The sequence below is a fragment of the Gopherus flavomarginatus genome, chromosome 15 (assembly GCF_025201925.1).
Source record: "Gopherus flavomarginatus isolate rGopFla2 chromosome 15, rGopFla2.mat.asm, whole genome shotgun sequence".
Classification (NCBI taxonomy): domain Eukaryota; kingdom Metazoa; phylum Chordata; order Testudines; family Testudinidae; genus Gopherus; species Gopherus flavomarginatus.
Window position 1 is genome coordinate 26475668 of NC_066631.1, and position 22835 is coordinate 26498502.

The 22835-nt window shown below is 44.3% G+C and overlaps 1 protein-coding gene across 5 annotated transcripts in view; it reads right to left on the bottom strand.

Annotated features, from left to right (window-relative positions):
- The window catches only part of CAMKK2 (calcium/calmodulin dependent protein kinase kinase 2), a 44392-nt gene extending 25304 nt beyond the window's left edge, over nt 1-19088 (bottom strand). The window contains exons 1-3 of one of the 5 annotated variants that reach the window (XM_050923941.1): nt 18778-19083; nt 3325-3558; nt 2984-3063 (exon numbers count right to left, since the gene is read on the bottom strand). In XM_050923941.1, coding sequence (XP_050779898.1) covers nt 2984-3063; nt 3325-3502 — 258 coding nt within the window. In that variant the 5' untranslated portion in view covers nt 3503-3558; nt 18778-19083. Of the gene's footprint in view, nt 1-2983; nt 3064-3324; nt 3559-18700; nt 18721-18777 lie in introns of those variants that run through there. The other 4 variants (XM_050923938.1, XM_050923939.1, XM_050923940.1 and 1 more) reach the window with 4 other exon arrangements.
- Between the last annotated feature and the right edge of the window lie 3747 nt (nt 19089-22835).

The following is a 22835-nucleotide window of genomic DNA, read 5'->3' on the forward strand; positions in this document are numbered from 1 at the left end:
TCTCAATAAGAACCACTCACATTAAATAGGTATATAAAGATCGGTAGCTGAAATTAACAGGTTATAAACCTATCAGAGTGCCCCAGGCCTTGTAAGCAGTGGAAAGTTTAGTCCTTAACTAACAGTGACTAACTTCCAAATACCATTTTTATGTCTAACACACTGTCCAGCAGACATTTACTGCCTGTTCTGTGTTAGAGACGACAGGTTCTGGGCATGCAATACAGTGTATCTGATCACTATTTCAGATTGTGTTTTTTTACATTCACATTTCCCATGCACTGGGCTGAAGATCAAGTCCACTCACCTTTGAACATTGTTTCAAGCACCAATAAGCCCCTCATTTTGCTGTCTTTTTATCATAATTAACAGCTAGTTAATTACACATGAAGAACTAAGACCAGTTACTGAGGCCATGTCTACATTACCACTTTTGTCGACATAACTTAGATTGCTCAGTAGTGTGAAAAAAAAAAAAAACACCCTGAGAGACATAAGTTGCACCAACAGAAGCACTGGTGTAGACGGGGTTATGTTGGCAGGAGACGCTCTCCCGCCAGCATAGCTACTGCCACTCATTGGAGGTGGTTTATGATGTCAACGGGAGAACTCTCTCTCCCCCCAGCATAACGTGGCTACATGAGTGATCTTACAGCGACAGAGCTGTATCGGTACAGCTGTACTGCTGTGAGCTTGCTAGTGTAGACATGGCCTTCGTAATGACCAATTCCTCAAGGGTTAACACTCCAATCTGAACCCTCCTATGAAATGCCTTCTTTTGGAAAAGCACACGAGAGACAATCATGAAAAGCACTGACTAATTTATTTAGGCCCAAGCCCCTGCTCCCATGAGCATCAATAGCAAAACTCCCACTTACTGCAATGTGGTTGGATGAGGCCTTTATTGACTTCACTAGGAGCATCAGGGTGATCGGCACCTTGCAACATAACATGTTATCTTGTATTGTGAGCACTTGGTTATTCTGGGTTATTGCTTTTCAGAACTGATAACTGAATTAGCAAAGTGTAGTCACCAGGGGAAGCTCACCTCTGCTAGCCCTGAACGAGATATTGCTTAGGAAGAGGTCTCTTTTTAAACTAACTGACCACATGCCTTCACCCATTGTATAAAACATGCACAGATTTTATTGCCAGAAGATGAGCATTATTAGCATAAATGCATTACCTTTCAAATACATAATTAAGCAAGAATGGGCAGGAGGAATTAATTTCTCCCACCTCTTTTTAATCAGCTGCTGTTGTCAGATCACAGAACTCCTTATACATATTCCTAAAAAGTCTCATTTCCCTCCCCCTTCATTCCTTCTCCCAATTTGTGGTACTGTTGGCTGTGATAAACACTGCCAGGGTTCCATTAATATAGCCACACACACACAGACAGGGAAGAATCTCTGTTTGGGGGAGTTAGGGCAGGTACACAGGATTCTCCCCATGTTCAAGTTGCATAGAGAAATTCATGATGCACAAATGAGTTGCAATCCTCATAATAGCTGCTACAGTCACAGGAAGAGAAGCCAGTATGTCCTGGTTCAGAGTGGTATGATCTAGTGGTCCAAGCACAGGACCGGAAGCCAGGAACTCATGAGTTCTACTCAGAGCTGGGATCAAACCGCCCTAGAATAGCACTTGGACAATTCACAACCTCATAGCCCCCGTGACAGATGTGGCAATTTTCTGCAATATTTTTGACAGATCTTACTATATTAAGTGTATGTATCATTGTGGGCCAGGCACTGTATGTAATTCCACTGGGATGAGTGACCACACATCATCCAGGAATTACAAACAGTGGGGGGTGATTAGGAAAATTCACTCAGGTTCTAACACCTTCAGAGAAGTACCACAGCTGCAGAGGCTGCATATACTAGTCCAAACTGGATTCTCCAGAGACCAAACAGACAAAGAAATCACTTTTGGATAAATAGCTTTCTTTCTGATCCAGCAAATGGACAGGACCTTCTGTCCAAGGTCAGGGCTGGAAGGACTTTGGGTGACTGACCTCTGGTAAGCGTTAAGCATATGTATAGGAACTTCTTTTTTGTTTTTAAATGTTTTCTCTGTAATGCTTTCACCGTAAGAGTAAATGTGCTTGCTTATAAAGATCTGTGTGATAAAACTCAACTGCTGGCATGAGTAGTTGAACAGTACGTTGCTCATAGTCATTGATGAAAAAGCAAAGCACAGATGCTGGCCTGTTTAGGCAATCTGGCTTGCTTGGGACAGTGCAGGCGGGGAACTGTACAGCCTGGAGGCAGAGAGAGGGAAAAGCCCCAGTCAGGAGATCTCCACCTAAAAGGGGTGAGGAGAGTGCATGCATGGTAATCCATGGTTGCTTCCACTGAGAAAGCTTTAATAAGAACACCATGTTCGCGTCACCCAGAAGGTGAAGATAAACACAGCATCAGATTACTTATCAATTAAACTGACCTCAGAACATTGAAAAGTGTTAACTTTTAAAAATTACTGTGCCCTGTTTAGTGAGTGACTCCCAGCGAAGACTCTCAGTTATCTCAACATTGGTTATGTCTGTCGTGGGTTGCACAGGTCAAACCCCTATTCTTTTGAACGTAGACAGGTGACTCATGCTCCAGCCATACACAACACCCAGCCCCCACAGAAGCAGAGCACTTCCGCAACTCCACTTCTGAGGGAGGTTAGGTGCTCCACAGGAGCAAATATTCAGGGACATCTGATTACACGATAAATTCAGGAATCCCCAAGACCTTTGGCTCATTAGGGCTGCACCCTATTCTGAATTTCCTTTAAAGTTCACAAAACACTATCGAAAGAGGACCCCTCCATGAATAAGGGGTTGTGTCAAAAAGTAGTAGGCTAAAAGCATCCTGAACCAGTAAGACTGCGGAAATAGTAACTGGTCTATACTCAGGAAAGCCACACATATATCACAGAAATGCAGAGTCTGTGCAAAACATTCAATTACATAGGACATATTTTTCCTTACCTGAAAACCTGTAATAGAAACTTTATTTGACTCCACTGTTGGCCTCCGGGGCAATCGAGGAGAAGAATGTGGAGATGTAACTGGAGAACAGGGGAGAGATGGGTAAATGTAATGTTCATTCACACCTGCAGTGCTACTGGGTGACTGATCTTTCCTGTCGAGATAGTTTTTGATCTGAAAGATTCAGCTTGGCTTTTGGCTCCTTTGTCACCTCTGGGGGCCCCCTAGAGCACCAGGAACACCCTCCCCTGCAAGACCCTGGCTATCAGACACCATCATCTCTTCACTGCAGTGTTCCACATGCTCATTTTCCTCCCGTCTGTCCTGTCCCCACTCCTCACCTGAGGCACCAGTCGAATCATACTCTGTCACCACAACAACAGACTCCATGCCCAAGTACTCAATGGTCAGTGACAACAAGCTACACAGATAGTCAGGTGCCTTCCTGCACTCGCTGCGTGGTTCATCGTAACAGACGGGTCTCTTGGTGGTAGGTCCGCTGGGAACACATGATGGCATGATGCACTGGCCGGCTTCATCCCAACTGATGGCATTGCTCCATCAGAGAGAGTAATCTAAAAGCATAAGAAATAGTTAGCAGCAACTTTGTAATGCCATACCTATTTGCCATGGATCATTCACAGGCTTATTTAAAGACAAGACTTACTGTTAGCTGGATAAGCAGCAAAGAGTCCTGTGGCACCTTATAGACTAACAGACGTCTTGGAGCATGAGCTTTCGTGGGTGAATACCCACTTAGTCGGATGCATGTCATGTATGTATTCACCCTCGAAAGCTCATGCTCCAAAACGTCTGTTAGTCTATAAGGTGCCACAGGACTCTCTGCTGCTTTTACAGATCCAGACTAACACGGATACCCCTCTGATACTTGTTAGCTGGATGTTTAACTGATCTAACAATTTGTTCGAAAGTCAATAATTCTGGCACTTATCACTCTACAGAATTATTCACTAATTATCCAATGAGCACCACGGAGTTGGCAATTTGACAGGTGGCAGTTTTCCCTCCGAGGTAGTAGTGATCCAGTTAATTCCTATTAATGTTAGCAGAGATGGGGCCAAGCCAGACCTCAAGGTGTGGGCTCGGATCAGAATTTGAAGCTAGATCCAATCTCTGCAATGTGCTAAATACTAACACCTATGAGATCTGGGAAGCTTTGGATTCAGATCTGGATTTCAAACCCAAGTTCTGGAGCATCTGAATCTGGGGTACACAGAGCACAAATTTCAGATTCAAGGTTTGGGGCCCTTCTGTAAATTATTGATGTAGTGCCCTGAGCATATTTGATGCTTTACAAAAATAAAGGAAACAGTTCCTGCCCCAAAAAGCTTACAATCCAAATCAGACAAGCAAAGAAAAGGACCACAACAAAGATGGGTTGGGACAGACAAAGGTTAGAAGAAAGAATTACCGGTATGTCACTTGTTTTGTACTTCTGCATAGGCAGTTTGTTAGGTCTGTTTGTTGTTGTTTAATAAGGTCAGGCTTCAGAACAGGAGAAGACAGCCTTGGAGTGGGGTCCCGTGGGGCCATTAAAAGTCCTGTGGCACTTTTTGTAACAGCAGATGTTAGTCCCAGTGTCCTTGCCCAATTCTAATTAAAGTTACAATTAGATGCTGTCTCCCTAAATGCCCCTTGCATTTTCAGTTAGACATACTGGTTTTCCTCACTTTCTGACAGACTGCTGGGTGGTGTTCCTGTGCGTTCTTAAATAGCGACTGCATTTCAGTGGCAAGCAAAGTAAACTCTATACATTCCTTACTTATGTCACAGAGACATGGTGAGGCTTAATATCTGCAATGTGCTTTGAGATCCTTGAATGAGAAGTGCGCAGTATTATTGCTGTTTGAATTATTATTATTGAGGCTTTTATTTAAATTTTGATGATCCACTATTAGCACAACAGGGTAAAAGCTAAGACCAGGTATAAACATTTGGCTAGGATTCTCTCACATAACTGACTCCCAGAATGCAGAAAGAGAAACGTTTAGGCAGTAATATTCCTTTTACTCTCACTATATAAACAACCCTGAGCATCAGCATTAAGTTCTTTAAGAAAAGCCAGACACCCTAGCCTAGTCCTATTTATGGTCAGGGGAGTTGTATCATCAACTTCAATAGGGCCCGATTCGGGCCCTCTGCTCTCAGATGCATAGATGCAACTACAATAAATATCAATGGACATTACTGTATATTTTTTTTTTTGTATTCCACTAGTACCCAGTGATCCAATCAGGATCATGCCCTCTTGTGCTAGGCAATGGAGAAAAGACCATCCCTTCCCAGAACGTTTTATGGTCCTGAGAGAGTACTCAGTATCTTCAAAGACCAGGCCTTTATCTGGACTAGGGCCCTGACTCTGAAATCTGGTCCGAGTAGGCAGAACTCTGCACCTGTCCAGGACACCACTGAAGCCAAAGGGACAACATATGGGCATAAAGACCTGATTGCAGGATTTGGACCTAAAAAAAATAACCAATCAACCACACTATTTTAGCTTATCCTCTGTCCATTGTTGCTTTCTATATTTTCCCATTTTTTTTTTATTAGATTTATGAACCATGGTAATGACTGCGAAATTAACTTAGTTAAAAAAGGACAATATAATTGGCAAGTCTCTATAGCTCTGATGCATTAGAGACAGTTGCATATAGTAATTACTCTGAAAACCATCAAGGTGAAATTAAGCAGTGGAATCTTCGCTTGTCCAAAGCGGATTGCTGTAAAAACCCGTGAACGACCCACGTGTCATCTGGACGAGACAGCATTTCCCAGTTGCCAGAAACAACTTGGCTGAGATAACAGGCTGGGAGTTTTATTTTAGCAAGTCTGGAATATACAGGCAGAAAGATTATTGCTTTTCCCACTGCAACACAATTTTATTTTTAATTTCTAGGTTGACAAGTTGCCACCAGTAAAAAAACACCACCACAAACAATGATTTATTTATTTATTTTTGCCATGTTGTTCCAACACCTCAATAAGGTGGCTGCTTAAAATTAGATCCACTTGTCTAAAATTAAAAATTTCCATTATGCTGTGCCCTCTGGCATAGCTGCTCTGAATCAATGTAGTAGAAATTACATGTCAAATATAAAAAAAACAAGCACTCTCTTTCCCTCTTAAAGCCTTTATAATTGCATAATAGCCATTTCAGACACAGAATCGTCCGCATAATGAGACCATTTTCTCTGAAGCTGGAATTGTCCACTGACAAAACTATGTTGCTTTTTTTGGCACATCACAGTTTACTGCTTGCAGATTAAGAGACAAAGAAGAAAAAGGAATTAAAATACAGTGAAAGATACAAATAAGTCCAGTTCTTAGCAGAAAGGGTAAATTATTTAAGAAGAGATGGATTCCCCCTCCTCCCCCCTCCCGATAGATTCATCTGTCCCTTGCTGTTCAAAAGATTTGGGATGCCTAATACTCCAGGAACACAGCATAGGAATTTTTTCTCTCCAACAGGAAGTCTGTTATTGATGTGTGCTAGCTAGGACGCTGTGCTATTTGGCTTGGAGCAAAGCTGCTTGTATCTATATATTTTGCAAATGTGTTCCTGGACCCTCGTTCTCAGCCAAGAAGCCTCCAGGTTTGGCAGCTGCTCCATTAAGTTCAGGTTGTTGATGTGGATTGGCAGCCTCCTGGTGCCTCCACGGTATGGCAGGGGGAGGGCAAAGAAGCCATTGAAATTAAAGATTTAAACGTTAACCATTTCTGAGGAAGATTGCATTGGACCCAGCACGGCAGCAAACTTGTCCTTTCCATTGCACACAGAACCTGACTTCAATGGAGCAGGATCAATGGATACTTCATCTGATCTTTTCCATTGAGCCTTCATTTTTGCAGTTGCCAGGGAAAGGCATGAACAAAGCACATACTCAAATCTGCATGTGCAAAATTAAAGGCAAGGTTTGAAAAATCAGGCTCGTTGGAACTTCAGGGCGCTCAGCGTCTTGAGAGTCCAATCCTGCTGCAACTGAAATTGTCAAAATAAATCCCCATCAAGTTCAGGGGGAGCTGGCCCAGGCCTTATATGTTGAGTGTGAGCATTCTTGCTACTGCCAGCAAATTTACGGAACAAAACTGATTAGGAGCAAAGCAGCTGCACTAGTAAATGACACTGGACTTGTGAATCCATTAGAACTGCACAGCACAAGTGCATTTTAATGCACTCTGTAGAGTGGTGCATTAAGAAAAATGAAAAGCAAACAAGCAAAGAGAGCAGATGGCTCTTAAAGCCTGGTTTCCATTTGCTGTAGGTTCTTTTAGGAACCACGCCAGCTTGCAGAGATAAATAGCTTTCCCATTAACCAGGAACCATTGCCAAAGTGCTGCGCCCTGCACTGCCACCATTCACCGCTACCTCACTTCAGAAACCACACCAAACAAGAAGAACCTGGGCGTTTCTCATTCATGGGGCATAGCGAGATGAAACTGAAAGAAGTGGAAAGCTGGCTTGCCCTTGATGTGGTGTATTGCAAAGGCCCGAGCTAAGGAGGATCACAGCTAGCATTCTGGGGTGTGTATCGTTATCAGCTGGCCATCATCACCCTCTGCCTATATCACCACAATTATCCAAACCTAGTCTGGCCATTGTATGCCATGGGCCCATGCAGGGCTTGGGCTACTTACCAGAAATGCTAGATTTTGCAGCTAGTCTTTACCCAACAGAAAATAGTTTCCAGCCCTTCAGAAAGACTATGAAATGAAGTCAGAGCAATATCCATCGAGGTGGTGAAAATGTGTACATTTAAGCCCCACACCGGCCCTCCACAAACAGAAGAGGGTATGTGATGGCTGCAGCATTGGCAAGCCTGGATCCCAATTACATGACCTCAGAGGCCCCTCTGCCCCTTGCAGGGGCAGGTGCGGACACTGAGAAGGAATCACTAGAACAGAAGGGCTGCACGGCTGCTCTGCACTCAGATCCCTCATTGAGAGATGGATTTCACCCCTCACACTTCACCTGCAGAAAACGTGGCTTTATTTGGGTCTTACGTAGGTGACATGAATTTTCATCAGTAGTGGTTTAAACCACTGTGCTGCTTTGCATTTGTTTCTAGTACCTGCCAGGGTTTTATAGCAATACGAAAGCAGAGATTTCCGAAAGTACTCAGTACCCCTCCTACATTAAGGCAGACGGCAACACTTATATGCTTTGCAAGGTTAATACAGTCACAGCCATAACTAGCCACTTGCTTGTCACATTAGAATCTTTTTTCATTAATAGGGCAGCTGCTTGAAGACTAGCAGAGATTAAAATGCTTATGGTGAATAGGTTCTGGGCTAATACTTATGTAAACGTGAATTTAAGTCACAAAGTATCAGCAACACTTTAGAACAGAGAGAGTGCACTGGACTTAGGGAGTTAATTGGCTTGACAAGGCTAAACATATCAAGGCTGATTAATTCAAGAAGGCTTCCTGTGCTCTGTAAGCAGGCTAAAGATCATTAGACCCTCAACACAAAGCTTTATGTTTAAGAACTGTGGCACTTTACGCAGGCAGCGTCAAGGCAGAAAATCCAACAGACTTCCTTACCTGTGTTGTTCTGGGCAGGAGGAACGACTGGACCTGAGAACTGGGAGGTAAACCTGTCGTCTTAAAACTTAGATAACACAATGACCAAATTAGACCCCCACAAATATTCCACAAACTCGTTGCCTTTCAAGAAGGGCTAATCATGCAGCCAGTTTGTGGGAATGTGCAGAATCTAATGATCATGCAGTCTGTTTTTCTTTGTAATAAGCATATGGGGAATCTGAGGAGGAGGAGGATATAAATTTAATCAGTTGGAGAAAAAAAGGCAAAGCTGGATTGGAAACGAATTATTTTGAGAAGAAAAATGCATTTGCTTGTCTTGCCATTATTGCCAACACCCTGTAATCCCATAAACTGCACACGTGGAACACTGGCCCATTGTGGTGTTGGATCAAAGCATGCTATAAGGATGCAAATAGAATAACTACCTTGTTGTAGAGCCACATACATGGAAAATCTGCAAGAAGCAGAAAAGCCTGGTATGTATAATTTTTTATTGGGACATGTTTTGCCTGTGGGCTGCTCTCTCTATATAAGCCATACCCACTGCAGTAAGAATATTAAAGGCAAACAACTGCACATCTAATTCAGAAATAAGTCAAATATTAAAATGAAAGAATTTCATGCAATGCTAGTATCACTCAAAAGTCCGCATGGCTTAACAAACTGGTATGGGCATGAGGTTGACCTTAGTGAGGAGTAGGATAAGCAGTCAGACATTTATAGAATGCCTTTCCCCATCCAAAGGACTACAGAGTGTATATTATAATTATCTACACCCTCACTTTGCACACCACTGAAAATGCAACCACCTATGGAGTGGAACATGGCAACTGATTAACAGCACAAAGTAAAACTATGCAATATTTGATGGTAGGGAGTAAAAACAACTGCTTTGCAAGTTATTTGTTCATTGATACTGTTCCTATCAAAACTGTAGTTGAGTGTTCCTAATAACATTACATGCAAAACGAAATCTGTAGCATCAGAGGGTGATTTATCAATCCATCAAACACGCTGAATGCAGAACACAGAGAGGAAAAGCAGCCGTTAAGTGTAAAAGTTTTAATTGATAAAGAATGTGCTAAGAGTTTACTGGCAGCGAACAAGTTGCAAAGCTAAGAAAGGCTGGGAACAGGAAGCTGATGCAAGGGAAGAGAGAAACTTTCTAGACACTTATTTATAAATGCTTGGTGCCAAATTCACAGTTGGCCAGAGAGGGTTCATTTCCTTAACTCAATGGAGTTCCCCTCACTTAAGCCAGTGGTGAATAAAGCATTTGATCCTCCACAAGGAGTTGTGTTTTGTTAATTTTTAGCCCAAAAGATCCCAGCTTCTCGAGTTTGATAGCTGAAGAGTTTCAGGGGAACAGAAAGTGGGCAGGGCCAGGGGGAAGCATACATTGCTCGTTTGCACTTGACTCCCCTGAGATGCCTTTCTGACTCAGACAGAATTCCCTTACAGGTTTTAGTTTATTTTAGTTTCATATATTTTTAAAGGTGGCACCCATGAATATGAGGGACTGGCTGTACTGTGCAGAGCCAGTCATCTCCTTCTTCCCAATGTCCTTCAGTCCTGACCTGCAGTTCTCCCTGTGATGCCTAACTCTAGACTCTAATACAAACCCTGCCAATGCTCTTTATGTTAAGTGATAAGCACTGTACAGAGGTCATTGTCTCTACCGTTACAGACAAGATCAGCTCACACATGTAATATACAGGAAGAAGATTCAATTCAGAGCAGCAGCATCCCTGCTGCTCATGTCTTGAGCCTTTTTAGGGTCACTAAAATGAGAATCCCAGTGATCTCAGCCAGGATTTAAATCCAAGCACATTAACTCATCATCCCACTTAGCTCTTGCTTCTCTGAATCTTCAGTATCTAGGCAGTTTCATTTCTTGATATATGTCGATGGAGCAAGTGATGAAAAGATAGTAACACTGCTATGTGCTTTTATTCCCACCACTAACTGGGCCCTTTTGACAATCTCATCAGCAAGGCCACGTATTAAGGACGCTGATCTGTTCTGGCAAAACAAGACGACTGGGGGTGGGGTGGGGGAGGTGTTATGTAGCTGACTGGATGTCCCGATTTTATAGGTACAGTCCCGATATTTGGGGCTTTTTCTTATACAGGCTCCTATTACCCCTCCCCACACCTGTCCTGATTTCTCACACTTGCTATCTGGTCAGCCTAGTGTTATGGAAACCTGGACTGCAACTGCCAGTGCTGTACCTGGCCCGGGGATTGACAAACAAATACAGGCTCCAGAGCTGTTAATCTAGCATCTTTTAACAGCAATAAATTGACTTTAAGAAAAGCCAAAAAACTAAGTCAGGCTAGCTACAGTTCATAGGAATGCAAAGAGTGTCATCTCTCATCATCTGGGAACCAGAATTAGGAAAGTCAGTTATTAGCATATCCCCCTGGACCAGCTCATTGGAGTCATTTCTGAAAACGGTACAAACTAGCATACTGTGTGCTGCAATAGCTAATACTTCCCCTGTTGCGGGGGGGGGGGGGAGGAAGAAAAGGATAGTCTTGGGGCTAAAGCTAAGGACTGGGTCTAAAGAGAGCTGGGTTCCACTGCTAGCACTGCCAAGGACTTCCTCTGTGACCTTAGGCAAGTCACTTCACTTTTCTGTGCCCCAATTCCCCATCTATTAAATAAAGATAATCTATTATTTGCATTGTGGTAACACCTCGGAGCCTAGGAATTGACCTGTACAAACACCAAAAAAGGGCTAAGAATGACTGAAAGCAGATCCGAGTTCACTTTTGGACTCCCTAGCTTCCCCCCACCCCCCATCTGAACAGGCATTTGCCTTGTTAATGTCTTGACTAATCTAATAGCAAACAAAGTGCTATTTTTTTCTGCATCCTGGTTAAAAGTTAACCAGAGAACAATGAGGATCAGATGCCTCATTTTTGCTAGACAAAGTACAGTCATCATTTCACTTTTTGTGATCAAAGGGTCTCTCATAACTTCCAAGAACAAGATGACAAAAATACAATTTGTAATAATGGTGGCACTGATCACATCCCACCTCCTCCTACAGGCTAACAAAAACCTTAATGGAAACCTGCTAGCAACTGGAGCACACAAAGACTATATCTACATTAGATTTTTTGATAGAAATCTCTCATCATTGCACTTTACATTGGTGAAACTCAGAAGAGAGTTTGATAACATGCTGATAAAAATGCCAGAGGCCAACTGAGTACTGCCTAGGTTTGCCAGGTGTCCAGTTTTCAACCGGAATGCCTGGTTGAAAAGGGACCCTGGCAGCTCCGGACAGCACTGCTGACGGGGCCGTTAAAAGTCTGGTCAGTGGCGCAGCTCCCTACGTACCTGGCTCCGTGCGGCTCCCGCAAGCAGCAGCATGTCCCCTCTTTGGCTCCTATGCATAGAGACCTCTGGCTGCCCCCACCCTAAGTGCCAGCTCTGCAGCTCCCATTGGCCAGGAACTGTGGCCAATGAAGCTGTGGGGGCGGTGCCTGCAGATGAGGCAGCATGCACCACACAGAGCCACCTGGTCATGCCTCCATGTAGGAGGCGGAGGCAGGACATGCCGCTGCTTCCAGGAGCTGCCTGAGGTAAGCGCAGCCCGGAGCCTGTACCCTCTCCTGCACCCTAACCCTCTGTCTCAGCCCTGAGTCCCCTCCTGCCCTCCGACCCACTGATCCCTGCCTGGAGCACCCTCCTGCACCTCAAACTCCTCATCCCCAGCCCCACTCCAGAGCCTGCACTCCCAGCTGGAGCCATCATCCCCTCCTGCACTCCAACCTCCTGAGCCAGCTAGTGAAAATAAGCGAGTGAGTGAGGATGGGGTGAGCGGGAGCAGGGCCTCAGAGGAGGAGGTGGGGGAAGACTGTTCAGTTTTGTTCAAGTATAAAGTTGGCAACCCTAGTCCTGCCTCCACTTATGAGCCCATCGTTGGGACCAGTGGCCTCATGAAGCTCGATCCGCCAGTGAGGGGTGAGCACTAATGATCTTTGTTAACTGTTTGGTGAGTTATAGGGCTACATTCCTCTGCCTTGCCCATCCAACAGAAAATGACAAGAGTGTGAAAATCAATGCGGGGGCTGAGCTGGGAGTGTGCATAACTCTGGGGGATTGGTAGGTAGATTCCCAGAAGAGTCAAAAATGACATTTTACAAGAACTTCAAGAATCTTGATAAGAAACGTGAGAGCTGCTGCTAGGAGGAAAACCACAGCACTTATCTTGGTGAAGGTACGAATGCAGCACTGTGAAGCATTTACAGATAGTCTGGAGGATACAGCTATTGCCTGCACAAACTAAGACCTCAATTGAGCAAAACACTTAAGCACGTACTTAACTTTAAGCACATCCACAGTCCCATTGACTTCAATTAAACTACTCACATGCTTAAAATTAGGCCCATGCTTAAGCACTTTGCTAAATTAGGGCCTGTGTGGCATGTTATCTGAGGTACTCAGCCTCCTTAGCTCCCATTAGCATTGGCTCCAGTGTCTTGGTCAAATTCCAACCATGGAGCTCACAGCAGCAAAGTATGTGAGCAGTAGATCAAGCTTCCCACCTCCCAGGGAGCTGACTTTATGAATGTGCCGAAATTATTTTTAAATCTGATAATTATTTAATTTTTTAAAATGCACTGTTAATAGAGCAGCTGCCAGATCGAGTTTAGCAACAGCAGAAGCCCTTTGCCACCATAAAACAGAAAGGGTCTGGGAAACAAAAAAAAACAAACCAATCCCCACCTCCCAAAAATAATTCCTCTGCATTGATCTGCTTGATCGCCTGTCCGCTGAAGGAGAAAAGATGCCAGGGAACTTTGTGTAGGCAGCATCTGACTACTAAAATGCCCAATTATTGGCACTTTCCAGATGAAAACCCTGCTTGAATGCATGTGTACATGTATCACTCATAAATATGTTAGCCCCCTCCACTAATACCTAGCCAAGAGGAATCCTCTCAGGATTCATACAAATAATAATTTTAATAAGTTCTCCCTGCTAGTTAGAGAATGAGCTGCTTTGTGAACTCCACTTAAAAGTCAATACGCAGAATTGGGCTGAAAGCAAAGCCCCAATCCCCCAAAATGCTTTAACCATCTAATGAAAGGTGCGTTCCCTTGGTTTGATATTGCTCAGCAAGATACTTAAAGTCATTTGGTTACAAATGGGTTTTATTTTTAAACCTACATACCATATTCATTTCAGGCAAGGGATACCTAAAAGGACAGACAGCCTTTTCACTTCTAGGACACTGTGGACTGACTAACTGCAAGGCCAGGTTGTGAGGAAAAGTAAGTATATTATGGTAGTGCTCAAAGACCTCAAATTGGTATTGGGGCCCCATTGTCCCAGGCATGTACAAGCAAAGAAAAGAGACAATCCCTGCCCTCAGAGCTAAAATGGTCCAATATTAAAGGAGTTTGGCGGGTCCCTGTTCAGCTCCTGGTAGACTGGGGGCAACCTCACCAGAACTACCAGCAAAACTGGCAGTAATTGGCCCCCTTACTGGTAGCCCCAGCAGAGAATTAACTGCCTTCTCTCCCATTTCTCCCTCTTGAAAGAGATCTCTCCAGGTCACAGACAGTGCTGCTCTCCCACCATGTTCTGTGGCTAGAGAAAACCACTCTCCAAAGCAGTTAATCAGCACCTTTGACCAGCACTAAATTCACCATTCACACATCCATGGAGACTATTGCTTTACTTGACCGTTCTTGGATGCCTTAAATCCCAAGCCTCAAAGACATAAGATAGAGCTCCTGCTCCTATATCAGTTCATGAGTCTCAGATAAGTATTTGCTGAATGGCTTTCAGCAGTTATTGCAAATCCTTGCCCAGAGAGATCCCAAGGAAACTGAACCAGTTTGCTTGCTCACTGCTCTCCTGAACTGTGAAATTGACTGGACTTCGTACTGTACTGTACTGTACTTGCTAACAGGTGAAATCCAGCAAGAACTGTGAAATAAATGAAATCCAAAGACAGGTGTTTTCAAGCCTGTGGGAGTGTATTAAAGTACAAACCATTGAACAGGGGCTTGGCAAAGCCTCCAAGTAGCTGATCTCATCAAAAGCCACTGGACTTAAGTCTGGTTTTGTTCTAGTCGTAGCACAGAAGCCACTCTCGGTGGAGTGAGCAGCCTCCTCCTTCTGGCTGATGATAGCTCAATATCTGTCTTCATTCTCTTCGAGCTTAGTGTGGCCCCAAATCCTAAGGAATGAAGCTGGATCATCTCCATCGCTATGCAGCCATCTCTGGCTCCCTGGGATCACAAAGCTCCTCCTTTCTAAGCACTCATGGCACCAGATTTTGATCTCTATTACACTAGCATAAACCCAGGAGGATTCTGTTGAAGCCAGTGGAGTTACCTGTGCAGCTCAGATTAGGACCTGTCTCTGGTGATGGCTCATGCTCTGCTAAGACTCCTCTTCTAAGGAGGGCCACACAGTCAGATGCTCCTCTGTTTACTTTGTTCTTTTGCTGCCACTTTTATGCTGATGATGCTCAATGCCATGTATATGGTCACAGCATTACTGGTACCCCCCCGACCTCTCTCTGGGTGCCTTGCGCAGGTAAGATTGTGGTTTTGCCTCTGTTTCCTTCAGATAACTCACTCACTTTCAGTAAATGTGTAACTCCTCCATCTCCTCTATCTTCCGCCTCAACTCACATTTTCCCTTTGCCTTTAACTAGGGTCATGGATTACTACAAACTCTCTTCTTCCTCCTCCTCCTTCTCCCACATCAACAAGTTGCCTATCATCCCCTCTGCAATGATGACTATGTATCACTTCTGAACCAATCCTCATCCATGCCTTCATCTCCTCCTGCCTTCACTATGAGAAGTCTCACATCTCTAGCCAGTTTCCAGCTCTCCAAATGGTGTGCATGTGCAGTCCTTGGCTGCAGTTGCCAGCTTCCTTGCACGCAACGCCTCCATAACTCCCCACTGGCCTCAGGATTTGCTTCAATGGCTCCCTCTTTAAAACCTTCTACGGATTTTGCTCTCTCTCTTCTCCTTTCACTGCTTCTGCCACTCCTGAGTATCAGCACGCAGCAAGTCCCTTTACCATTGGCCACTGATGGTGTGAAAGCCTTCTCCTCTGCAGCTCATGTCTTTCTGTATCTCTCAACCACACTGACTCCATTTCTTTTCAAATTTAACCTGAAAAGATCTTTCCTTCTGATCCAAACAATCTAAGTCTTTTAGGTACTTACATAGCACCCACATGTATTTCTCCTCATAGCACTCCTGTGAGGCAGAGCAGTGCTATTTTCCCCACTTTACAGATGGAGAACTGAGGCACTGAGAGACTAAAGTTTCTTGCCCAAGGTCACACAGGAAGTCAGTGGTGGAGCAGGAAGCTGAACCCTGGCATCCGAAACCCCCGACTAGAGAGCTGGACCATTCTTCTTCACTCTGCTCATACTTTTTAGCAATCAAATTATTTTGAGATAAACAACAAAAATGATATTGTGAATCTACACAGTGCTTTCTAGAGGATTTTCAGAAGGCTTTACAAAAGATAAGTTGCATTACAGAGAGAAATAGTCAGAAAATTACAGAACGAGAGAATTAAAATAGATCCTCATGCTAAAACGCAAACACGCTCAAGACAGTATTTATAAAGAAATCTCGACAGTCTCTTAGTATTACTGAAGGGAAAATGAGAAGCATGCATTATGTAGTTCCATCAGACCACGCTTTACAGAAAGGGTAACTCAAACAATGTGACTAGTGGACAGAGCCCTGGACTGAGACTAAGTGGACTGAGACCCTGTGCCTTGGTTTCCCCATCTGTAAAATGGGGATAATGATACTAACCTCCATGCTTTGAGATCTATGGATAAATATCATTATACAAGAACTAGGTATTGTTATTTCAGGTTCAGGTCATAACATTAAAGAAAAGGACATTTTGTTTGGTGGAGAATGAAATAATTTATGTAAACTACGAAGACTTGGTCACTGATGGCCACAAGTGATCTGAACTTGCAATAAGGGGAAAATAGGTCAGTTAGTTTAATCAAAACAAATATAGAGAAGTACACACTGCTACACAGCAGACACACACAGAGCAGACAGAAGAGGGGAGAAGTACAAGTAATGTCATCTCAGCTGAGATAAATACGAAACACTCTCCTTATTCTGGAATGTTAATGTCCAGTGGTATCCTGAGGGAAAGTAAATGTGCTGGCTGCTTGATGTGCAGAAGAAAAATACTATTGGAGGGGTGGGGGGGAAATCAGAGCAACCGCTTGAAGGAACAAGAAGTTTTCAATCCTCCCTCAGTGTGAAACTGTGGGAGATGTGGAGATAGTCTCATGTGGGAGAGTGCAGAGAGCTGCATCAGGAGCAGATTATAGGAGATACAAGTCAGATCAACAAGAAGGCCTCAGTAGCTGTGAAAGTAGCCAGAGCCAGAAATCAGGATGCAATGGAAAATGAAACAAATAGGAGCTAGGATGAGAGGCTGGAGGGAAACCTGACCGTTAAAGGGTTTACTGAACAGGGCTGCTTCCGACACACATGGAGCTGCAGGAAAACCTAGAACAAGGGAAGGGTTGGTTGGCACTAACTAAAAAAACATTAGCATATTGCACCTGTTTGTTAAGCTCATACCCTGACAATCTGGAACAATCCTAAAAAAAAAAAAAAAAAAAAAAAAAAAAGAGGTGAACATAGGCCTACAGCAGTAAAAGAAAGCTATAGGGGAGGCTAATTTAATGGTGGCCACTTGGGCTCTGGAATTATTTGTATCATTCCTATTCCCAGAACACACAAAAACAAATAATCACTTTATAAACTGAGAGCTACTGCCCCGAGAGTTAAAAGACTGATCTTTTTGCAGCTCCGACATCTCCATTTAGAGACACACCATCAGGTCAAAACTGGCCCCAACCTTACGTTTTCTTAGGATAAAAATGGCTATAAAAAAAGTCTTTGCCAAACCTAGATCCAACAGGAAGAACTTGGGGACTTTACTCCAACAGAAACATATTCTTAACTAACCCTCCCTCACCAGAGTTTTCAACCCAAACACTGGCATGCTGGGCTAGTGCATAAAACCCCAGACACCTGAGTAGAAACAGAAGTGAAGGCTAGTTTCCTTTTTCCCAACTGTGAAAAATGCAAAAATGGTTGTGTGCGCACTGGGGATGGGAACAGGTGCTGCAAATTCCTTAGCCTCTAGGGTCTGGAGAGCCTGTCAGTCTTGCCTCTTTCTGGCTGCTGTGGCCTGTGTTGCTGTTTAGTTGGTTTGGGTTTGTTTGCTTGTTTTTTGGCATGGTGGGGAGAGGCCAGTCGACTTTCAGCTACTGAAGTGGGGGGCCGGGGATTTGATTGTTCCCAGCCATCACTATCACATGTGCTTGAGAGGACAGGGCTTGATGGGGGAGGATGAGGAATGAGCCCCCACCCACATACATATTTGAAAGAGGGCAGATCCAAGCTAGGCTCCCCGTAAGGGCATGCGGACTAAGCTAACTCAGGGGTGCACCCGCTATATGGCAGCAGCTGCTGGGTTCTGCACGTGGGTGCCCCATCCGCGCAGCATTCCCAGGCCCAGGGAGCTGGACAGGATCACAGCTCACCTCTCAGTACCCAGCGGCAGCTGAGTGACAAGCACCAGCCACCAGAGCCAAACAAAGCAAGCCCAGTTAGGGAGGCAGTGCAGAGTCTGTCACCAGGTTTCCATCCCATGTCCTCTGTGGGTTCCCCCCCACCACCCCGGCCAGTATCTTACTCGTTTCTCAGCAAGATCCCTGCATAACATCACTTCAGGGAGCCACCCTCCACCGAGCTGCAGCTCCTCTTCCACCCAGCATCTCCCCACCTGCCAAACCCAGGCCTCTCTTTGTCCCTTGTGGTACTTTGGGGTCCATCCTCTGCACTAGCCAAGGATGCAGCAAGGGCCAGAAGACGCAGCACCACCCAGCGCGGAGATACCGGGGAATATCTCCCCCCCACACACACAAACAGAGCCCCGGGAAAAGCGACTCCCCTTCTCTGGGCTGGCCCAGGCCTCCCCCTGCCAGCCAGACACGGGCTGCAACACCCGCTCACTCCGCCATCCCCTCCCCGCGCCCGCACCCCCGGCCCGGCCCGGAGTTCGGTCCCAATTCCAGGGCAAAGCAAGAATTAAATCCCTCCACCCACCGACAAGCGGAAAACGCCGCGGCCGGTCTCGGATGCCCGCCTGCCCCCGGAATAAGGGGCACGGAGCCCCCGCTTACCTAGCAATCGCCCCCGGGCACAGCTGCAGCCGCCCCCTTCTTCTGGGTCTCCATTGCGCGGCGATTCCCCACCTTTCCCCGGCGCAGCAGCTCTTCCCCCAGCTGCTGCCAGCGGCACCTCGATTGGCTGCGACTGGGAGATTTTCCGGCCCAGAAGGAGAGAGTCAGATTTCACCAGCACCCTTGTTATTGGCCGCTGCAAAGCCAGAGCTTCGCTGACTGGCCCAGATGTGCAGCCTGCACGCAGGTCTCCCCCAAGGCTTTTTGCTTTCAATTTTGCTCTCAAGCTGTACAGACAGGGGCAGATGCCAGCAGGGAATGGAAAACGGGCGGCACGCAACACACGCGCTCTCTAGTCTCTCTCCTTGCGTGCTTGAGTGTGCAGCACGGCCTGTCTCTCTAGGTTTCCTTGCAGATCCCCAGTCGCTCACCATTTAGAAAAGCCATTTCAGGGGAACAACTTATAGATTTATAGAGTCCAGGACTGGAAGGGACCTCGAGAGGTCATCGAGTCCAGTCCCCTGCCCTCATGGCAGGACCAAATACTGTCTAGACCATCCCTGATAGACATTTATCTAACCTGCTCTTAAATATCTCCAGAGATGGCGATTCCGCAACCTCCCTAGGCAATCTATTCCAGTGTTTAACCACCCTGTTAGGAACTTTTTCCTAATGTCCAGCCTAAACCTTCCTGGCTGCAGTTTAAGCCCGTTACTTCTTGTTCTATCCTTAGAGGCTAGCGTGAACAAGTTTTCTCCCTCCTCATGATATCATTTTAGATAACTTCTTCTCTGGTCTTTTGGCTAAGAATAATTTTGTTCAACCAGTTTGATCAGTTTATCAATCAAAATGATACTCAGCAGTTAGTCCAGCTTTTCATCGAGGGAGCCCACACAGCTTTACAAAGGAAAATATAATGATCTTAATTTTGATGATGGAGGAAACAGAAGAAGTAACTTCCCCCAAAGGCACACAGTAAATCGGAGGCAGAACAGAGACCAGAACCCAAATCTCTGGAATTCTCAGCTCACCACCCTGGCCTAAGTGCCAATGTAATGTCCCCTTTAAATGGAGTGCAAGTCCATCCCATGCAAGCAGAAAAAGTTTATCCATGATTCTGTATGCACAGGCTAATCAGTTTAAAAACGGTGGGTGAAATCCTGGCCCACTGAAGTCCCTGGGAGTTTTGCCACTCACCTCAGTAAGGCCAAGATTTCACCCTGTACTTATGTTTTGGCCAAACCAGGTTCTAATGAGTAGGCAGCCAACACAGACAAGACCAAGCCATGTTTAAACAATGAAGCTCATACAGAATCAAGGTCCATCACTGTTTCTGAACACTACTTAGGTCTGGCCACAGTGACCCATCAAGCTGTGACAGAATTCCTGTTTGCTGTCAACAAAGCAAAAACTATGTTTAAGGAGTCTTCTTTAAAACTTTGTGTGAATAGCTGTGTGAGAGAGAGGGGAGGAGAGGTTCAGCAATTGCTGGTGTGACCCCAGTAGCACAGGTCTTTTCCATCTCCACTTCTTGATCCTAGACAATTTTAAGCACAAGCAAAGAAGTGGACATTTTCAGCATCTGTTCTCTAACTGCAGATTATACAGCTCATGAGTCAACCTCATTCCTGCCTGCAGCAGCAAGACAACTGCAGATAGTTCACATCCAGATTTCCACATACACCCCCTTCCCCACAAGTACAGTAGGAAGCAACCTGGGGCCCTATACATTGTAAAACTAGTCTTGGAAGTGTAACAGTGAAATCTTCAGCAAAACGTACACACGCTTGCAGACATTACATTACGGAACAGCCTCTCAGTGTTTGGCAGCAGCAGCTGGCACTCTCCATATGAAAAGAGACAGATCACAATGTACTTCAAAACATATACACCATACTGTACATCACAAAATATAAACACAGAAAATGCGAGGGACAAATGCATTACCATCCTGCACATTACCGAAATAGGTTTTAAACACTCCATCGCACTCCTGCTCCCATCCAGGATTATAACTACACCTCTACCTCGATACAACGCTGTCCTCGGGAGCCAAAAAAAAATCTTACCACATTATAGGTGAAACTGCGTTATAATCGAACTTGCTTTGATCCGCCGGAGCGCTGCTTTACCGTGTTATATCTGAATTCACGTTATATTGGATCGCGTTATATTGGGGTAGAGGTGTACTTTGGAAACAGAGTGTGTCAAGTTTTGGCCCTACCAGTATCTTGCTTACCTCTCTTAAAAGACGTTCTGAGAAAAACTCGGATTAAAATGATTGCGAAGCACTTCAAGATTGGATAAAAGGAGCTATAAAATTCAGCAGGAATGTTAAAGCAACCAGCCTCTCTTTAAATTATGAAAAAAAAGTAGTTTAAAAACTTAAATTTCTCTCCTTGGCCATATCTGCATGTCAATCCCAAATCTAGTACCAATCTTTGTACCTCCTGCTTTATTAATTCTAATGAGGACTTCTTTCTTGCCAAACCCACTCCCATTTAACACCACAATAACTTTGTTTTCAAACTGCAGGGATCAGATTAACTGGACCATCTCACAAAGTGAGACAGGCAGGTGAGCTTCAGAGTGAAAACAGCATCGCCTCACACCTTGTTTTGCTTTCAGACACCTTCAAAGGCATCATTTCAAGATTCTACACTTCAACATCAGTCAAATCAATATTAACTATATGACAGAGCTGTATTATTTTGACAAGAAATTTTATCATTATAGAAGCTGGACAGACCTACAATTGTAATGTAAGTGCTAGGAGGTGTTCCAGACTATTTCACAAGATTATGGATTGAAGTTCAAGTGCTTTCCCATCAGAGGGGTTGAATAATGTAAGAGGAAGGGCCTCCATGGCCAAAACACTGGCTTTATTTAAAATGGTGTCCTTATAAAGCTTCCTGTGTAAAACCGAGTTGCTTTTCAGTGAGGTCTGAAATACAGCTACTGTTTTAAGAGTTGAAACACCGAGTTATCTGCCAACATCTACAGCATGATGTAAACTAAAAGCTGTGATGCAATACTAAGATGCACTTATTCAACCTCCCTTAAAATTTCATCTATACCAAATAAATCACAGTAACTCCACTGAAGTCAGTAGATTTAGTTTTCATCTTGTTTGCACCAGTTAACAATAACTACTGCTTAATCTCTAGCACTCTTCATCTGTAGATCTTAAAGTGCTTTACAGGAGCAAAAAGTATCCCACTGAGGCACAGTGACGTCAAACAACTTACTCTAATGGGCCAAGAATAGGACTCAGAATGTCCTGAATCTCTATCCTCTGGACTCAGACTGCCTCCCAACACAAACTATATAAGCATTAAAAAGTTTTCTTCTAAGGATGGATCCAATAATAGGTGAATTGAGCCCTAAGTTAGCAGTTGTCCTTATTTATCGATACATAAATCAGAGTGAGTAAAGTGCACGCACACACACACCCCGGTGCCCATGAAACACACTCATTAATGCATCTGCAATAAAAACGTTTAAGCTGATATAGGTTTCTCCACTGCACCAAATGAATCTACCATGTTTTACTTTCTTTGCACATAGATGTGTCTGTTTAGTACAATAGAGAGGGCAAGCAGTGGGACAAAGGTCCTGCATTAATAGGATTCTATTTCTTTCCTTTCTGCTAATATCATCTCTAGAAATAGTGCCTGCAAACATATAAAAGGCAAAGACACGTTTTAAATGAAATTCTACATTCAAAGAAATACCAGTTAAAGTTAGCAGAAAAGAAGCTTTTGTCTGTAATTTCTACTCTAATATCTCCATGCTGTTTTGCATTTACCAGCGTGAACATCTCATTAGTTACATCAGGAATTATTTGCATCACTACCCCTCCCCCCTCCACACGTACACACCATTTCTGCCAATACCTCTTAGTGTTGGTTCTAGCATAAAATCTGTGAACTGCAGGCATTTTCTTCAAAAATCTGATTCCTATTTTGTGACTACAGAAGATGACTACTCATTTACAGAAATGAGATGTGTGCAAACACCTACTTTCCACAAATCATTCCAAGTAAAAAACAAAAAAG